This window comes from Scyliorhinus canicula, chromosome 16 (assembly GCF_902713615.1).
Source record: "Scyliorhinus canicula chromosome 16, sScyCan1.1, whole genome shotgun sequence".
NCBI lineage: Eukaryota > Metazoa > Chordata > Chondrichthyes > Carcharhiniformes > Scyliorhinidae > Scyliorhinus > Scyliorhinus canicula.
Window position 1 is genome coordinate 116,190,807 of NC_052161.1, and position 21,282 is coordinate 116,212,088.

Here is a 21,282-nt window from a genome sequence, read left to right on the forward strand (position 1 = left end):
TACACGTCTCTCACATAAGCTGTTAAACATTTTTTTTAAACATTCTACAGATTCAGGAAACACTGAGCAGCAAAGCACTAAACTACACATAGTGTCAACTTGACTAAATTTTATAAGCTACAGTTACAGAACTGAGCTTACAACATACTGTGGAATCATTTTACACTGACCTTTCAGCAATCAGAAGAAGCAAGCTGATTCCAAAGCGTTATTGCCATCAGCTGACATACAAAAAAATACAAACTCCTAATTCATGAAAGACACAGAGACAAGCAGAGGAGCTAATAGAGCTGTAAGTAAGTGAGATTCTATTGGCTAAAGTGCTGTTTGACTTTCTAGCAGTGCTAATGACTACTGGAGTTAGTGGAAAGGAAGGGTTGACTGGGTTAGGAGAGGGGCTAAGATATACATGGCAGGACATACCAACCTTTTTAGACTGCAGTAAACACGGCCTAAATCCCAATTAAATCTAGGGAGAGAAAAGTGTACAAATATTCCCAATTTGGTCCCCTCTTAAAGGGGTAATCCAACTTCGGATAGTGCTAGTGCCGCATTGATTTGGGGATTGTATCAAGAAAATTGAACGCCCAAGAAAGATAAACTTCCATTGCCAGTGTTAAGTGCATTCGCCTGAAAACAGATAGCTCCCAAAGTTAAAAAGTAACTCCCAAACCCCAAGACCTTTCTGAGATGGCGAAGTGCATTCAATTTGATGCGTGTCAGTAGATAGATGTATCCCAATTCGAGTTGATATTAAGCAACTATACCCGTTATTCCCAGGGCACAGTGTTTTCTTCTAGTAGAAGGCATTTATTCTCCATTTTCTAGCAGTCAGTAGCCATTCAATTCTTATGAAAACTTTTCACATTTGATCTGGAAATTAAAATATGACGTATCCACTAACAGTTTTCCCTTGTTTGATAGTCCATTGATACAATAAGGTAGAATCAAGAAGTGTGTCAAACACAAACCAGGTAATCCATTCTGCCATACAACTATTTAAAGGTGCAGAGAATCCAATGTTGAAGAGATAATGATCTCTGTTCCATTATACGGGTAAAATGGCATTCCAAATGTTTAAAAAGTTTCTAATATTTTATCTTTAGCCCATAAATATCCATAAGATCCAATCAGGGAGAATCAAAATAAATAGTACAGATTTGTAGACCCATGACAACTGTATCTGTTACGTCCTCGTTCTTCAGTTTTCCTTGCATGTATTCCTGTTGAAAATCATTGGCTGTAATATCCTTCCAGGAAATAGTAGATCACAAGAATACTTCATAGACGTATTTCATATCCAAAGAATGTGCATCAATACTTTATGTTTAAACCAAAGCCAAATGTAATACTGCAGAAAAGTCTTCAATGTACTTCAGTATTGCCTCAAAATGTAGGTCTGGAAATCCCATAATATTCCTCGGGTTAGTTGTACCAGACAGTAATAGTATAGCCATTCGATTGAAGGGATACATCCAGAGGGAACTGCTTGCAATCCAGGGAGAAAAAGGAAGCTTATTACGAGGGTTAACTCCATATTAACTGACAGAAACCTTCCATCAAACTAACCAAACTTATCCCAGGAGTAGTCATCCAGCCAGCTGCAGGATAGATCCACTGCGAATAGGCCAGAACTGCTACTGGTTTCAATTCTCTTCCATATCCAACAACGGCACGAATGTACAGATTTCCTCAATAAATCCATCTGGGGAACCTATACATGAGTTGCTGCTTCTCACCACACTATTTATCAAAACCCTGCCTAGAGAAACCTTGGAACTTACCCATCAAGTCTCCGTTCATAACGTCCTTCCCGTCCATGTAGTGATGGTGGTGGTCCATATGTTGGCCCCCCACCACCTCCCCTGAACCCTGAAACCTCTCTAGTACGTGTTCCTATAGGAACGGTATCATCTAATCCCCGAGCAGCACTGGGAATAGTGCCAGGCTCATTGTAATCCGTTCGCAGATCCCTGTCTCCCATTTTGTTGACAGAATTGTGCGCTTTCTGCGCACTTTTGATGTCCACAAAATCCACGAAGGCTGCCACTCCACCTTCTGAGCCCCTTTTGGGAAGAATTTTGACACTTTCCACACGGCCATATCTGAAAGAATAAGAAAAGAAAAAGAATTAGCATAACTATTTTAAATGTAAATAAGTTATATTTAACTGTTCAAGGATACAACCATATATAACATACATAGTATAAACCTGCCAGCACATGATACAATTGAAGATTTGTAAAATAATCTGCAAATTCATATTGTATAATTTTTATCTTTTTATTTTCTACAGTAGAAAGAAATGTGTTTGCAGTTTTACAGTGCATTCTATATTGCCAAAATTTCTAATGGAAATACATTGTGTATCTAGCACCTGAAGAGCCTTCAATAAAGTTTATCCAATATCATAGAGTGAGCATCATTTTTGTAGTTCGAGAGTGTGTTGGGAGATGGGATGGTTGAAGCTGTTCTTAATATCCAGTTCTTGAATACACAGCAAAATAGTATGCCTGACCACCAGAATCTGGACTTTTATACTGATATGTAATATCGTTGCATAAAGGAACATCTACCATTTCCAACTGTGCCACTATAAAATGTTGGATTTACATTAAGTTGATGTAAACTCTTGTTTAATTAAATTAATCTATGTATGGATTCTTCTGCGGACAAAGTTAGGCATGAGGCAGAAAATTGATCAAAGAGCATACCAGCAATGGCCAGATATGATATCCAACATTCACTAAAGTGCATTACATGATCTATTCATCAGTTTACTTACTTTGTCTGTTCCAATTTTTTTTTTAAACTAATTTTGGTCAAAATATTATACTTTTTTTAAAATTATACAAAAAAAGCATTGATAAAAAGGAACAAACTTGCCATTGACTGAATGAATGCTATAAATAAACATGATCTCTAAACAAAGTGATCAAAAAACAGAAAACCTCATAACCTATATTACTACAGTACATCATAAATTGTAATTGTCCATCATATCTCTATATCTACAGTCATTTGTAAACTGTAGTCAATCGTCTCCTTTCTTTCCCTGAAGGCTTTCAATTTTCATATTTCTTGCACATGTCAGCCATGGGTCAGTCATAGCACATTCACTTGTGGGAGAAAGATTTGGGTTAGGCTTAGGCACAAAATTAAGACTGATGCTCAAGTAGAGTACAGAAGGAGCATTGCACTGACAAAGGTACCACCTTTTAGATGAGTCTTAAACCAAACATGTCTTCTAAAGTGATAAAATAGTGGGGAAGTTCTTCCCGGTGTCCTGATCAACATGTATCCCACAACTAGATTAAATTAGATTATCTGGTCCTTGTTGATTGTAGGACTTGATATGCACAAACTGGCTGCCATTATTCCTATATTGCAATAGGGACTATACAGTCAACTAGGTATTAAGTGCTTTGACATGTCCTGTGGTTGTGAAAGGTGCAAGTATTTCTTTCTTTGGGTGCTGATTGCTCTCTGATGCTTCATTCATATCGCAGGAGAGCTTGATTTTATTCTGCCCTGATAACAACACATAGACTATTTTGACACTGGTCTGCTAGGGCCACTGGTTCTCAAAATGTGTGTCTTATACAGCCGGTGACTACGCAAAGTAAATTTGCTAGATTTGCAGAATCTGGCAAGTTAATTTTACAATTGAGGTTGTTTGCACTAAATCCACATGTTTGGAGTCCAGGAAAATACCACATATCAATAAACTAAAAGACAGTTATATGTAGGAGGAGTCATTCCAGCAGGAGTCATACGGTCAACAAAAAGGTAAACAAATTTCACCATCCAAACCCAGATGATGATAACCCAACTGCTCCCCATTAGCTGAGGTTTTTTTTTTCATTCTTTCATGAAATCTGAACTTCACTGGCAAGGCCAGCATTTGTTGCTCAATTGCCCTTGAGAAGGTGGTGAGAAGACACCATGAACCACTGCAGCCCATGAAATGTAGGCACACCGACAGTGCTGTTAGGATTTTGACTCAGCAACAATGAAGGAAGAGTTCTAATTCAGGATGGTGTGGGGCTTGGAGGGAAACTTGCACGTGGTGATGCTCCCATGCATCTTGGCACTTATTGGTGGCTAAAGTCAAAGGTTTGGAAGGAACTGTCAAAAGAGCACTGTGTTGGTGGTGGAAGGAGTGAATGCTTAAGGTGGTGCAGTGGTTGTTCATCAAGTGGGCTGTTTTGTCCTAGATGGTGTTGAGCTTGGAGAATGTTGGAGTCGTGTTCATCCTGGCAAGTGGTGAGCATTCCATAATATTCCTGACTTGTGCTTTGTTGAAGATGAACTGGCTTTTAGGGAGTTAGGAGGTTTGTTACTCACCATGGAATTTATGCCTCTGACCTACTCTTGTGTGAGGCAGTATTTGCATGGTTAGTCTAGTCAAAATTTCTGATTGATGACAAACACCTCCCAGCCAGGGAGGGCACAATGATGCAATAGCACTGTTAGCACAGTTGCCTCACTGCGCTGAGGACCCGGGTTCGATCCAGCCCCTGGGTCACGGTCTGTGTGGAGTTTTCACATTCTCCTCGTGTCTGCGTGGGTCGCACCCCAACAATCCAAAGATGTGCTGGGTAGGTGGATTGGCCACGCTAAATTGCCCCTTAATTGGGAAAAAAAGAATTGGGTACTCTAAAAAATGTTTTAATTAAAAAAACAACCTCCCAGCCATTGAATGCCATGGGGAAATTATTTAATTCTCTCTTGCCAGAGATAGTCATTGCCTGGCATGCATGCAAGGTGGATGTTACTTGCCTCTTATCAGGCCAAGCATGAATATTGTCCAGGTGTTGCTGAATATGGACATGGGCTGCTTCAGTATCTGAGGAGTTGTGAATGGTACTAAATACTGTGCAATCAATTACCAAGTCAAAACAGACTTGGGACTTAACTGATCCGTGAAGTTCAGCTGATCACTGAATAAACTCAATTGTGTTATTGGGGTTGCCATTTCAAATGAAAATTACCATGGTTAAAATTTGCCGTCCCCTCCCACCTGGGCGTATTTGAAGGCGGAGGATAGCACCTAAAATGAAACATGTGCCTAGTCCACTGCGTTCCGGCCCATCTAGAGCTATTCCCCCGTATTACAACGGGCTGATAAGGCATCAACCAGCCCATGCACCCTTAGGTTTACTGAATTCCTTAAATTACCAATAAAAGGCCACTTACAGGACTCTTTCTGCCTCCACTTTCATACGGGAAGGGTAAGGAAAGTAGTCTGCTACTTTCTCAACCAGTGGTTAAAGGCGGAAGGAGGAGAGGGGTCCCCCCCTCCCCCGCCACGGGCCATACCAACCCACTCCTCTGCTAGCATACTCAATCCCTCCCTGACCAAAACACCCACATTTACCTCAAAGTCCTATAACCATGGATTATCTTCTTGGGATTCCTTGTAGTCCCAGCAGCAGCCACTACTGCATTTTAGCACTGCTGGGACTACACAGCTGCTGGCCAATCAGATTAACTGTCAGATCTCAAGGATGGGGTTTCCTGATCTGGAGGGGCAGAAGTCTCACTCTCACCTGTTACGGCTGTCCCACCATATTATTGCTGTGGGTCAGCTGGTTTTAAAGTCAGTGGGCTCAAGGCCAACATTCCTACTGAGAGTCGAGCAATAATCCTCCCACTCCAGCCTCTGTAAAATTCACCCATCTACCCATTTTTCACACCTCTGTGCCCAGTTAATATGTTGTAACTTAAAAAGACCAATTATGATAATGTTTTAAATGTCCCAAATTTAGTATAGAAATCACCCCGGTATAAATGCTAGCCTTGTTTTGTACATTTGCATTCAGCTTCTGTTGATAGTGCAGGAAATTAGTGATATGGAAAATACACGACGGAAAACTAAAGCTTAATTGTTACAATATTTTGCAAAACCACCATGAAACAATCCAGAAGGTACAAATGGAAATTGTAGCTTGGTGATGGCTTTAAGTGTTCAAGATATGTACTAAACAACACCTTAATTTGTAAACAGTAGGTATTTTATCAGACACCAAATTCCAGAAATGTGGTTGAAGTTTGACTCCTCCTCCCCAAAGCAAAACTGCCAAATACCGTATTTAAGAGTGTTACATTTAGCACACCCTTCCTTTGGTGTCAGTTATTTCCTGGCTCACCCAGAAATACTATTGATATTCCAATTTCTGGTGAGCAACGCCATGGAAGAACCGAAAGACAGATACGTGCTTTATTAACGATACTTTTGCAATTAAGTTGTGAAATATTATTTAAAGTTCCAGCTATAATGCATGGTTGCAACACACGGCAGCATAACCAAGAGGGGACAACATTGATCAGCATAGTTAAAATCTGTTTTACCATCGCTGACCGTGAAAACCGCAAACCGTCCCTTTCACAAACATGTCCGTGAATGCTGCTATCTAATGTATTTTTTGTTTGAACCTTCATGAAACACAAACGTTGCTATCTGTTTACAGGCCTGTGTACACTTTGAAATGTCACGGCCGTTTTAACAAGAGGCTGGACTTTGGAGGAAATGCTGGAGAGCAACTGAGCGTGTTTTCCCTCAATGACGAGCTGAACTGGACACACCTTGTGGCTGCCTTCCAAGTTCTCTAGTTGCTGCAATCTCGCAGCCGACTGGCGGCGCAATGCTGTAAAATGGCGGGACACATCACAAGGATCGAAAGGACCCATGTAATGGCGGGAGACATCGATGAAAAGGCTTGAAATGTTAGCCGAGTAAATCAATAATAACAAAAACAACCTGCCAGGTTTATAATAAATTGCACAATTCGGCGCTAAAGTGTAACCTGATTTTCCCAAAATAATCTTCTGTTGTTGCTGCTACACGATTTTCATTATTTCAAGGACATCAGCCCGAGTAAGGTTCTCATTGGACGCAGTCATCAATTAATTTACCTTTCATAAATCGGACGGCTCGAGCAGCAGTATCACATGATCTACTGGGAGTGTAGCAGGATTTCAATGCGGTATGTCCTAATTTGTAGATTTCTGTCTACGTAAATATAAATCAAAATGGTCCTTCCCCATTTCTGAAAATAGAGAAGTATCTTAGGTTTCCTACTGCTATCCGATACGAATGTTTTGCACAATGATCTCTTTAAATGCGATTTTATTTAATTAATTTGCGGTGGAATTAGCACGTGGATTGAGCTGCCGCATTTATTCTGGGCAAGACTCTTGAGAGAAATTAATATGTAATTTTTTACACCGCAGGGCTAAAACAATTCGGTTTTTCTATATGTCCGCGATCCGGATAGCTTTCGCTTACTACACTACCCCCAAAACCTTTACTAACGCAGTTCCATTTTTTTGCAACGAAAAAAGATCGAAAGGAAACCTTACCCAAAGTACGATAGAATTTTATTGTACTCGGGGCTGGGATCAACTACCGACACAGCCGGTCCAAACTAAAATGGATCGGGGATGTCAAAATGACAACTATATCAGCCTATCGTAGCAATTTAATGTGTGAAATTATGTGTATATATCAAATATATACGTGGAGGACTCTACTTCAAAACGATAACACGAGATTTATTTTAAATACAGGCGCAGAATGGAGACTGCTGCGATTATCCACCACAATTTACAAGCACAGCCATTGGAGCGACTAGGTACAACTCCACAGTGATCATATTTGTAACTCAAACAATCAAAGAACAAAATCGCTGCTCAATATAGCATATCATTTAAGGCTCCAATGTTTTCTTCCTTAAAACAGAAGGCCTAATAATATTTTACTTCAAAACAAAACTAGTATAATCTAGTTTCAAAAAAATACAATTATAATTTGTGCATTTTGTCCACATAGCCCTTCTAAATACGTTTCTGGCTGAGAGCATTTTGTCCAAATTAAATTGATTTTGGGTCAAATAAACTTAGTGTCATAAACTTTAACTCTAAAACTGTTTAAAATTGAAGCATGTTGGTTAAATAACCTGCAAACACAAATATTCACAAATGGAAATATTCACTTCTAACCTATAGAACATAAAACAGTACAGCACAGAACAGGCCCTTCGGTCCTCGACGTTGTGCCGAGCATTGTCTGTTTCTACGCGTGTGCTTCAATACCCAGCTGTCCTTTTCCTCACCGCTCTTGATCCCTCCTGTCTTCAAATTGTCTAATTTTTTTTGCCTATTGGTTGATCAGGAATTTCCCCCAATTCAATAATGGAAGACAACGGCCATTGTCTTCGCTCTCCATCACAAACTCCATTGCTTTGCCACTTACTCCATCTTAATAGCCATAGGTCTGCAAACTTTGCATTAATTGCTGCTTAAAGAATAACAGCAGCACACTCAGTCACAGTTATACAAATACAGGCTTTTTTTGTTAGTTAAATATCATGAACTGAATATTATCTACAAAACATTAGCCCTTAAACATAATGGCAAACATTTGAAATCCATAAATGTGGCAAACGCATCCCATAGTCAAAAAAAAAACAGAACAATTCCAATGAACCAGTAGACAAGTTAACTTGTCAGTAATAGAAACAAAGAGAATGGAACCATCACTCAAAGACGGAACAGAAAAATATACAAGAGCATTTAAAGTACCTTCGATTTTAAAAATTGGAGAATGAGAGTGAAGGAACAAGTAGCAGAATGGATAGCAAACTGGCAATAAAACAGAAACTAGAGAATAAAAGTTTAAAGCAGTTGTTCAGACTGGTGAGAAATGGGAATGTAACGATCAAAGAAAAAAGAGCAATCCTTATGGTCATCAATAACCTGGCATGTAACATTTACAAAGCTATAGAAAACTACCATCTTTCATAAGTGGGATGGCTGAGTCACATGCACTGCAGTCATCTTAATGACATCTTATACAGCACAAAATTGCTCAAGGCTAATCAAAAAATAGATCACTGATACATTAAATAACTTACATCTGACAGTTCTTACCAACTTTTTCATAACATAACTGACTAGACTTCATAAGTAGAATTCAATGTGAAGTGGTGAAACAAACTATACAAATGTATATTATATTTTTCCTTCTAAATGTGGGCATAAGCTCATGTAAAATTATTCTCCTCAATTAGACCCTCACACCAGTGGTGGCATTATATATATCTAATATATTATAATAATTAGTGACCTCAAGATTCTAAAAATACTGCACCAGTAGGTGGGGCTGTCAACATAACATAATTGAACACATCAATATCAATGTGAACTGGCCTAAGATTACATAACAACCCAAACATGCATGCGTCTCATATATTCTCCCCTCAATGAACTGAGTATTTGGCTCCACAGGGATCATCAGAAGAAGTATGTTCTACAATCCAAGATTATCTGGTCACGTTTCCATTAAATCATACTTTAAAAAAGAATCAAAAGCAGTAAGTTTTCATAAAGAACAAAAAGAAATGACACGGTCTGCAGCCACAGAGAAAATGTCAAACATGAGCCAAGAACAAGTTGCCCGGTGAGACGGGGATCAGGACGGAAGCTGTAAATGAAAAGATTTAAAAGCAAAATAAACTCTTGAGCATGAAAGACGATGCAGCAGAGGATATGCAGAAATTGAAGAGCCATGGTCATGTGATGAGCACGAGAGTCTGACCCCCTACTAAGCAAGACAATTGATCCCTTCTGCTCCACCCCAACCCACTATATTCCCTGCTGAACTATTTATTAGATTGCCCTCTCATACTGACAGTGAACTCACCCTTCATCCACTTAATGTTTTTTTTCCTCTGGCCTTATTTATATTGCCTGAATTGCTGTTTACCAATCCTTCTGTTAATCTGTAGACTGATGCCTAGTAATTTTCAAATTATATTTTATCCTTCCTCCATTTTGAACATTTGCTAATATTTATTATATCAATACCAAGTTGAACTCAAACTTGTTCAAATTACCAACAGCACCATTGAACAACCGTGCTATTCCAGTAGAAATCAAACTGGAACTGCCAATCCGAGTCAAGCCAGAGACCAATTGTAGCACCCCAACTGCAGTGGGTTAGCCCTCCTGCCTCACGGTGCCGAGGTCCCAGGTTCGATCCCGGCTCTGGGGAGTTTGCACATTCTCCCTGTGTTTGTGTGGGTTTCGCCCCACAACCCAAAGATGTGCAGGGTAGGTGGATTGGCCATGCTAATTTGCCCCTTAATTGGAAAAAATGAATTGGTACTCTAAATTTTAAAAAAGAGATTGATTAATTTAAATTAACCTGATCAGAAATAAAATTTGTTGAGTTCCTTTAAATGGCCTCAAGGTTGTAAACACTTGCGTAATCATTGTGACAGACCAACTACATATAAAACTAAGTAGGACAAGTGGTTAATTGCATGATTATTAAAAATGTTCAAAAACTTTACACACTTCATTAATAACTACAATACTTTGAATTGCACATCATGGAATATGCGTGGTTTTAACAAAAGGATTTTTATAATATTCACACATAGTATTTTCCATCCTAGGATTATTTTTAGTAAATTTAGCAACATTATCTCGAAACATGGATGACATTTTGGTATATGGCAAATCACAGGATACACTAACTCCTTGGATTCAGATTCCAAAACAACCAACATTACAATGCCATAAGTGGTCAATTGAATAGATTTTAGAATGTTCCATATAATACATCTATTTCACTACCTTCATCAACCCTCTGTTAGATCAAATAACTCAAATTAGGTCAGTTAGACACCACTTCTCAAGAACATATCCCTTGTCCCTTATTAATCCATGCTTCTTATGAGAACACATTTTGAGAAAACTATTCAATTGTAAAATTAATCAGAAATTCAGATCCAGAATGAGCAAATAACCTAGGTTAGTTTTTCTAGTTGTGATTTAGTTGCATTTATTCTTGGCAATGCTTCAAAGTGGGTTTATCTTAAATATACTGAAACATACTCTAAATATTAAATTGTAGTTGTGTTTACATGATATATTATTTACAGTATATTCAGGTGGTTACATTAACTAGAGGCATCTTTATTGAATTTTACATCACTGACTTTTAATGTAGTACAGTATAGACAGGCTGAGGTAAACAGATCAAGTAAAATAATACAAATCTACTAAAAGTTATCTAGTTACGGTATCAGCAGGATAAAGTTACCCAAGTGCTAACCAAGAACGCCATGAATATTAGTCAACCTACAAAATACTATTTTAAAAAATTGCAGGTTAAGATTGCTTGACATAATCGCCTCAAAGTTGAATGGCCCAAAAGGGCTAACTATTGTTTGTGCAGTTACCTGCTTGCTGGATTTTGAGATTTAATATTACAATGTCAAATGCATCTCAAAATAGTCGATTCAAACCTCAAATAGGTTTTTATCGTTTGTTAACTGTATCTCCATAGATACCATCAGATTACTAGGAACATATAGCATTTTCTGTTTTAATTTCAGATTTCCAGCATTCACGGTATTCTGCAGTTGTATTTTTTAAATTAGTTTCAATTAAAACATTAAACACACACAAGGCAGAAAACTGCCAATTTATCAACAGCACAAGATCAACATGAATACAATGGGGAAAGATGGGAATTAACTAATTACTCTTCATAATAAAGGAGGGAAGTCTTCTGGTATGGCGGGTAGAAACCCTGCTAGAAGCATTTGCATCCCACTTCAGGACTTGATGTAAAGGAAGATGTGTTCATAATGCAACCAAACAAGTTGACTGTCACCTGCAAATCCTTCTGACACAGGCCAATGACAGGTGGTAAGTGCGGGAGATATTACTGGTCAGCCATGTGATGTAAAGAAATTTGGAGCCCTGCTACCATCACGATCCATAGCTCCAGATTACAACATGGACGTAAAAGTGCATGTTTCCGCAACAATTTGGACTCGGTGATCTGTAATACATCACCATAATGCAGGCAATTGCGATGACAAGCGGCAAGTAACATTCATCCCACATAAATGAGAACTGATGATCAACTCTAACAAGACAGGGTTTTTCTACAACGCCTTGAGATTCAGTAACATTACTGGTATATCCCCAAAAATACCACCAGCTGAGGGTTCACCACTAATCATGAATTTAGCTAGACAGCCATTTAATACTGCAGCTCCAAGAGCAGGTCAGAGGCAAGGTATTCTGTGGTAAATGACTCGCTTCCTACCTTTGAAAATGACCAAGTTAGGGACACAGCAAGTTATATAGATGGGAACAGGAAGTCACAACAGCAAGAGCAGACTGAGTGGGCAAACTACAGCAGATGGAGTACAATATGGAGAACTCATTCACTTTGGATTTGAGAAAGACAAGTCAGAGTATTTTCTTAAATCAGGACAGGCTAGTTGTGGAATGACAATGTTCAGACATCCCAGTAGATAAATCACTAAAAGCTAGTGCACAGGTACAAAAAGGCTGATGGCTTATTTCAAAAGGAGGTGGAATTCAAAAGCAAGGAAGTGATGCTTCACTTGTACAGTGTAAGTCATGGTCCATCTGGAGCACTCAGTTTTGGCCACCTCAGGAAAAATATATTGGCCGTTGGAGAGATATGACACAACAACACCGTATGTTTATAAAATGCCACAATATAACAAAACATCCCATGGCCCTTTACAGGAACATTACCAAACAGAATTTGACACTGGACCCCACAAGATTATATTAAAGCAAGTGACCAAAAGTTTGCTCAATGAGATAGGTTTCAAGGAACATCGTAAAGGAGGAAGAGTGGTAGAGAGATGGAGAGCTTTAGCACCTTGGCAGCTGATGGTACGGTTCCCAACAGAACAAAGATCATTACAGCACAGGAACATGCTATTCGGCCCTCCAACCCTGTACCGGTCATGATACCAACATTTGCCAAAACCCTCAGCACTTCCTTCTGCCGTATCCCTCTGTACCCATCTTATCCATGTGTTTGTATCCCTCTGTACCCATCCTATCCATGTGTTTGTCAAGATGCCTTTTGAACGCCGTTAATGTATCAGCTTCCACAACCTCCCCAGGCAACGCCTTCCAGGCACCCTCTGTGTAAAAAAACCTGCCCCGCGGACATCTCCTCTAAACTCTGCCCCACAGACCTTAAACCTATGCTCCCTGGTGGCTGACCCCTCTACCCTGGGAAAGAGTGACTGCCCATCCACTCTATCAATGTGCCTCATAATCTTATAGACCTCTATCAGGTCACCTCTCAATCTCCATCTTTCTGATGAAAACAGTTTGAGTCCATTCAGTCTCTCCACGTAGCCAACACCCTCCAGAACAGGCAACATCCTGGTGAACCTCCTCTGCACCCTCTCCAAAGCCTCCACATCCTTCTGGTAGTGTGGCAACCAGAATTGTGTGCAATATTCCAAGTGCGGCCGTACCAAGGCTCTAAACAACTGTAGCGTGACTTGCCAGTGGAGCAATTAATGAGCCAGAGACCAGATTGGAGGGGAGATCTGAGGGTCGCAGGCCTACAGATTCACCAAAATTATTCCAGTAATCAAAAAGTTAAATTATGACAACACGTTCCTAAAGCAGCAGCATATCCACTTGATTTTAGAAGCAGGCAGAGCCATCTCGTTGAGATGTATAAAATGTTTAAGCAATTTGATAGGGTAGAGGAATCATCAGTAGAATGAATCAGAATTATAGCACAGAAAGAGACTATTTGAGGGGTGGCACAGTGGTTAGCCTTACAGCGCAGAGGACCTGGGTTCAAACCCAGGTCAATGTGTGGAGTTTGTGCATGCATTCTCCCTGTGTCTGGGTGGGTCTCACCCTCACAACCCAAAGATGTGCAGGGTAGGTGGATTGGCCAGGCTAAATTGCCCCTTAATTGGGAGAAAAAAAGGAACTGGGTACTTTAAATTTAAAAAAAGAGGCTATTTGGCTAATCCTGTCTATGCCAAACCTCAACAAGAATACTTCAGCTAGTAGCCCCCTCCTCTGCCTTTTCCGCACACATTTCACTTCTGTTGCTTATTCAGTTCCCCTTTAAGTCATGCCTGAATCGGTCTCTCAGGCAGTGCATAAAATATGTTTTTAATATATTTTTATATGATTCATTTTAAAATTCAACGTTATCTGCACCATGCTGAGAATTTGATTTGGCAGTTAAACAGACAAATAAGATAAATAATCTTCATTAGACTAAGCATAAGGGACTCTAAATTACCTGGGAGACTGGAAGAGAAAAACCATTTTACTAGTGTCCTGCTGTTGTGCCAAATGCTTTTGAATCAAGTTCCCAGACAATTTAGTAACCACAGGAACTATAATAGTTCAAACGTATATATAGACAAGCAGAGCACAACCAGTTTACCACAATACAATCAGCAAAAACTACATATTTTCTGCTGGGAATTGCTCAATAGTTAAAATACCAAACATTTGCTGGAGATAGTTATCTTTTTCAGAATACGTGGAATTCTGTTATTTACACTGCAGCCAATAGTAATTTAGGTGCAATATCCAAAAGACTCATGCTATTTAAAACAATACCCACCATCTGAGCTGATCATCATGAAACAAATGAAATCCATAAATTCAAAACATCTGCACTACTACTCCATATCTACACTTTTATTTGTCAACTTTCAACATTTTAAAATGGTGTTTTTCATCTGTGTGCACAACATAGTGAGAATACTTAGCAAGCACACACTGGATGCATTTATTCAATAAGCAGACCCAACATCAAAACACACTCATGACTGCATTGTTCAATCTGTCATCAGATAAGTATTGTATCCAACATCTCAAATTGTTTATATGCTCTATAAAAGGGCCCAAGAAAAAGTGCTTCAGAAAAATAATTATGTTTCAGCCACAAACAGCAGGGTCTCATTTGCTCAGGTAAAATTCGTAACTATTCTTGTTCTTGCCCTATTTAAAATCTAACTATAATCCTAATACTAGAGAATATCAGACCTGTAACTTGTTCAAAGGACACATGAAAAAATATTAAAATAATTTTCTATTGTTCAAAACTAGCCAACTGTATTCCCATTATATATTTTAAGTGTTGGGTTAAAATCAGCAGTTTCTCATCATTGTTGATAGTTATTCCACGTAAAATGGTAAAATAATATGTTTATTATAAATAGATTGATAGCTTGCAAGAAGCATTTGTGAAGAGAAATATGATTTGTATCAAATTGCATCCTGGCCTCTTGTACGTCTCCAATTTTAATCCCTCCATCTGCTGTGCTTTCATCTGCTTAGGACCCAGGTTTTAGATACCTCTCTAACTCCCCTTCCCCCTTTAAGGCACATGTAACGCATATCTATTTATCCAGGCGTTTGGTCACATATCCTAGTATCTCATTGTGTAGCCCAATGACAAATTTAGTTTGATAATGCTCATGTGAAGCATTTCCCGTCTTAAAAGTGCTCCATGCAAGTTGCTGTATTTCACCCAGCATCTCATTGCACTAGGATACTGGATGTGTCAATGATACCCAGGCCCTCTGCATTTCATGTAACTGACCGGGGCAGCACGGTGGCGCAGTGGTTAGCATTGCTGCCTCACGGCGCCGAGGCCCCAGGTGCGATCCCAACTCTGGGTCATTGTCCGTGTGGAGTTTGCACATTCACCCCGTGTTTGCGTGGGTTTCGCCCCCACAACCCAAAGATGTGCAGGCTAGGTGGATTGACCACACTAAATTGCTTGGCCACACTAAATTGCCCCTTAATTGGAGAAAATTAATTGGGTACTCTAAATTTATTTTTAAAAATTCATGTAACTGAAGGTATTTTCAGATTCTCAGATACCCTAATATAATGACAGATCTGTCCAAATTTGTCCTAAAAGTCAAAGAGTGCAAGAAAATCTTTTTTTCATCCACCAAATCTTAAATCAGTAAATTCTCTGCCCAATATGAAATTTAGTCAGAAGACTATTAAACGACCCTCTTATGGACTGACCTGATCAATACTACACACCTGTATGCTTCACCCGATGGTGGTGTCTATGTATTTACATTGTGTACATTGTGTTGCCCTATTTTGTATTTTCTTTTCATGTACGGAATGGTCTGTTTGGGCTGCTCGTGGAAAAATACTTTTCACTGTACATCGGTACGCATGACAGTAAACAAATCCAAGATCCCAAGTTTGTTCCATGGTTGTTGATCTCAGCTGGTGGCACATTGGTCTCAATACATCTGAACCTTGTGGGGAGTGCAGTAAAGATGATGAAACTGCCAGGATTCCCTGTTCTAATTACCATAGGACCATTGGAACAGGAGTGGGCCATTCAGTCCCTCAAGTCTGCTCCGCCATTCAATGAGATCATGGCTGATCTGTGGCCTAACTCCATTCACCTGCCTTTAGCCCATGTCCCTTAATACCGTTGCTTAATAAAAAATTATCTATCTCAGATTTAAAATTAACTAAACTAGCATCAATTGCCATATGTGGAAGAGTTCCGAACTTTCCACCACTCTTTGCATGTAGAAGTACTTCCTACATCTCTCCTTAACAGTCCCATAGTTCTAGAATCTCCAACCAATGAAAACATAGGGTCATAGATGTTTACAGCATGGAAACAGGCCCATCAGCCTAGCTTGTCCATGCTACCCAGATTCTATCACTAAGATAGTCCCACTTGCCCGCATTTGGTCCATATCCCTCTATACCCACCCTGCCCATGTAACTGTCTAACTGCTTTTTAAAAGACAGAATCGTACCTGCCTCTACCACTGCCTCTGGCAGCCCGTTCCAGATGCTCACCACCCTCTTTTGTGAAGAAATTTACCCACTGGTCTCTTTTGTATCCCTCCCCTTAAACTTACGCCCTCTAGATCTAGACTCCTCCACCTTTGGGAAAATATGTTGACTATCTACCTTTAACTATGCTCCTCATTATTTTATAGACCTTCAAAAGATCACCCCTAAGCCTCCTGTGCTCCAGGGAAAAAAGTCCCAGCCTATCCAGCCTCTCCTTATAACTCACACCATCAAGTCCTGGTGGCATCCTCGTAAATCTCTTCTGCACTCTTTCTAGTTTAACAATATGCTTCCTATAATATGCTTCCTATAATCTTAGCAACCATCAATTCAAGTACAACCGCCAAAGAATACAACACAAAGTAATCCTTAATAACTTCCCAAACAACATCCAGAAGACAAAATAAACATCTTTTAACAGAAGAACATTAGGTCTGCTACTACTGAGAACATTCTGACTTCTTCAAGAGATAGTCTTTTCATGGCAGAGATCAACAGTACACCTGCTCCATCTGGCTTCAGCTCCAACACTGAAAACAAAACTGAAGCACACCCTGCAGCAAACAGCCTAAAATGAAAAAAAGCTGACAGACAGCCCAGCTCCACCCACACTGATAAACATGGATTTCTTAAAGGTACATTTCTTAAAGGTACTCTCACATGGCACCTCCCCTCCCCCCCCCCCCCCCCCCCCAAGAAAAAAAATTAATCATCAACTTCAAGATGGTTTCATTTTTCACCTTTTCACTATCCTTTAAGACAGTGTTCTTCAAACTCGGGGGCGTGGGTCACGTGTGGGTGTCGGGAGGGTCGCGGAGCCGTTGTGCGCGGCGCTCCCGATCGCGCAAATCCCCGCGCAGCAGCCGGCTTTTCATAACGCCGGCTGCAAGCGCCCATTAAAATGGCCGCAAACATGTTAAAAAAAAAAATCGGCTGCATTGCGCACGCACACCGATGATCATGTGCGCATGTGCACTGCGGCCGCTGTTTTTTTTGGTGGGGATCTCAGTATGACGGTCTCTCCCTCCCTCCCTGGTGGAAGCGCGCTGTTGGAGGGCATTGTTTGAAGTGGTGACGCTGCAGCGGGCTGTGTGAGGCAGGGTTTGAAGCGGGGAAGCTGCCTGGGGAGTGGGGATGGGGCTCCGGCTGCAGTTTGTGGTGAGCAAAGCCTCGGCGCTCAATTGTTTTGGTTTGTCCCGGGCCCGGGGGCGCCTCATCCCGGGGCCCCGCTGCTCCCCCGCCCCAAACACACTTGCCTCTCGGCGGGGCTGCGCCCCCTCTCTGGCCGGATCAGCCACTCAGCCCGCGTGGAATTAAGGACCCCCCCCCAGTGTGCCCCCTCTCTCCCCCCCAGTGTGCCCTCTCCCCCCCCCCCCCAGGGTGCCCATTTTGGTGCCCGGCTCCCTCCCTCTCTGTGACTCCGGCCCCTCCCGTGCCGCTATTTTTTTTAAACAGTTGCAGCGTTTTGTTTTACAAGTTCGGGGGTGGGTTTATTAATTTTACTCATTTATTTTATTCATTTAATTTTTATTTCTTGCATTTATTTTATTCATTTTTTTTAAAACTAGTTCCAGGGGGGTTTTATTCATTTATTTTATTCATTGAATTTTTCTTTTTTTCATTTATTTTTCTTTTTCTCTTACAAGTTCGGGAGGGGTGAGGTTTATTTGATAAAATTTTACAGGAAAAAAATGCAGAACTTTGGACAGATGGAGACTCCATACTTTCCGATACCGGAAGGCTTCACCTTCATCCAACTGGTTCCATTGGAGGAGCGTGTACGAGAGCCAAAGGGACCCAAAATCATTTCCTCCATTTTTATCAGCAGCAAACAAGGCAAGAGAAAATGGTGGGTCGCTCAGGTCAGCCGGGTTGGGTCCCGACGGTTGGCCGGTTGGTAAAAATGGGACCCCGGAAAAAAAGTTTGAAGAACACTGCTTTAAGAAATGCACACAGTAAATATACCTTTTTGTTTCAAAAAAACAATACATGCAAACAGGTATAATAATATAGTCCATTTTTTTCGTTCTTCTTCCTCCAACTGAAATCCGTCTCGATTGACAGTCTCTTTGAACAAGAAGGTCACGGCACGATCCATCCATTCCTCTACGCCTCGGCATTTCTCTTCAAAGTCAGATAATTTTGTTCAATCTGATCACAGAGTCCCTTGCAATTCTCCAACACAGGAGCATTGGTTATCGCAGCTTTCAGGCAGTCAGATACCTGTTGAAAGTCCACTGTCCACTGAAATTTTCGACGTGTCTTCAGCAAGTCCATCAGTGGAGCAATCACGCTACAAAACGTTTTCACAAATGTTCGATCAAATACACTCATGCCAAGATATCGCATTATTTCTCTTCGTCTTGAGGGTATCGGAAACTCCTCAATAACTGTTGGTTTCACATCCCGTGTGATCATTCGACCCTGTCTGATTGTATGGCCAAGGAAAGTGACTTGTGCTTTTCCAAATTCACTTTTGGCTAGGTTTATCACCAAACCCGCCTCCCGAGGTCAATCGAATAACTCCATCAGATGTTTCAAATGTCCTGTCCATGTCTGGCTGAAAATGACCAGAATGTCGATGTATACCGCACAAATAGGTAATCCTGAATCAACTTTGTTAGTTAACCATTGAAATGTGGCTGGTGCGTATTTCATGCCAAATGGCATAACTTTGAATTGGTATATAGCATCTGGAGTCAGTAAAGCTGAAATCTCCTTCACCCTTTCGGATAAGGTACCTGCCAGTAACATTTAAGTAAATCCAGTTTAGAAATAAAAGCTGATTATCCCACTTTCTCAAAGCAATCCTCCAAACGTGGGATAGGATAAGAGTTTGTTCTTGTAACTGCACTAACCTTTTTATAATCCACACACAACTGTTGGGTACCATCTGGTTTAGGTACCATCACTATGGGTGAGCTCCACTGGCTGCAACCCACTTCAATTATGCCGTTTTTAAGCATACTCTCAATTTCTTTGTTATTTTTTATAAATTTAGAATAGCCAATTATTTTTTTTCCAATTAAGGGGCAATTTAGTGTGGCCGATCCTCCTACTCTGCATATTTTTGGGTCGTGGGGGCGAAACCCATGCAGACACGGGGAGAATGTGCAAACTCCAGAAGTACAGTGACCCAGAGCCGGGATCGAACCTGGGACCTCGGCGCCGTGAGGCAGCGGTGCTAACCACTAGGCCACGGTGCTGTCCAATGTCTTTGTTAACCTGTGCCAATTTTAAAGGGTGAAGTCTGTATGAATGTTGTTTGATCGGAAATGCCTTTCCCACATCTACATGACGTATAGCCATTTTAGTAGTTCCCAATTTATCTCCACAAACTTGCCCATGTGATATCAATAACTCTTTCAGGTCAGTCTGTTTTTCCTCTGGAAGGTAACTCAACAATTTATCCCAATTTTTAAGAACATCCTCGTTTTCCAATTTAATTTGAAGTATGTCAAATTCCATGCCATCTGGATTTGGTTCGTCACTTTGAGTTAGAATCATTCAAACCTCCTTTTTCTCTCCTTCCCTTTCAAAGTACCTTTTAAGCATATTCACATGAAACATTCGGTGAGCCTTCTATCTGGTGACTTTACATGGGCTAGTTTATTACAGCGAAAACATTTGAAACTTTTCATGTCTGTTCCACGTTCCTGGATTTCTTTTTTAGTCTGAGGTACACTCTCCTTATTATCTCCCATCAGATCACCTTTACCACTTGAGTATTTCTCATGTCCCCAGTTTCTATTCCTCACAGGCTGAAACCAAGCTTTGATTTATGAACTAATTCATAATCATCTGCCATTTCTGCTGCTAATCTCGTAGTTTTAACCCTCTGCTCTTCCACACGAGTTCTCACTACATCAGGAATTGAATTTTTAAACTCCTCCAAAAGTGTAATTTCTCTGAGAGCTTCATACATTTGGTCTATTTTCAAAGCCCTTATCCACCTTTCAAAATTACTCTGTTTGATCCTTTCAAACTCCATGTATGTTTGACCAAATTCTTTCCTTAAATTTCTAAACCTTTGTCAGCTTCAGGCACTAGTTCATATGCACCAAAGATGGATTTTTTCAGCTACTTATACGTCCCAGATACCTCCTCCAGTCGTGATACAGACACTTCACTAGCCCTACCTTTCAGATTTGTTTGAATCAGTAATACCCACATGTCCTGTAGCCATTTCATTTGTTTAGCCACCTTCTCAAATGAAATGAAAAAGGCTTCTACCTCCTTCTCTTCAAACATTGGCAATGCTTGGACAAATTTAATAGATCCCCACTAAGCCTTCAACTATGATGCTCTTTCTCACTATCCTCATCACTATCATCCAACTGTACGTACCCCTTTACGTCTGCCAATTTTAACTGACTGTCATGTTTCATGGCCATTTTCTAAAGTTCAAACTCTCTCTCTTTATCTTTTTCCCTGATCTGTATCTTCCTTTCTCTTTCTTTTTGTTCTGCTAGGACTATTCTTTCTCTTCTCCTTTTTCCTCTCTCTCTCTTTTTCCTCTCTCTCACTCGCTCTTAGGGGCTGGTTTAGCTCATTCAGCTAAATCGCTGGCTTTTAAAGCAGACCAAGCAGGCCAGCAGC

General features: G+C 40.4%; 2 protein-coding genes across 11 annotated transcripts in view; one reads left to right on the forward strand and one right to left on the reverse strand.

Moving 5' to 3' along the window:
• The window catches only part of spen (spen family transcriptional repressor), a 118,621-nt gene that overhangs the window by 89,346 nt on the left and 7,993 nt on the right, over positions 1 to 21,282 (reverse strand). For all 9 annotated transcript variants that reach the window (XM_038821638.1, XM_038821637.1, XM_038821640.1 and 6 more), the window contains exon 2: positions 1,785 to 2,105. In XM_038821638.1, the coding sequence (XP_038677566.1) occupies positions 1,785 to 2,105 (321 nt within the window). The remainder of the gene's footprint in view (positions 1 to 1,784; positions 2,106 to 21,282) is intronic.
• The window catches only part of bcl2l16 (BCL2 like 16), a 99,358-nt gene continuing 84,200 nt past the window's right edge, over positions 6,125 to 21,282 (forward strand). For both annotated transcript variants that reach the window (XM_038821654.1, XM_038821655.1), the window contains exons 1-2: positions 6,125 to 6,989; positions 7,573 to 7,637. The gene's annotated coding sequence lies outside the window, so the exon portion shown is untranslated. The remainder of the gene's footprint in view (positions 6,990 to 7,572; positions 7,638 to 21,282) is intronic.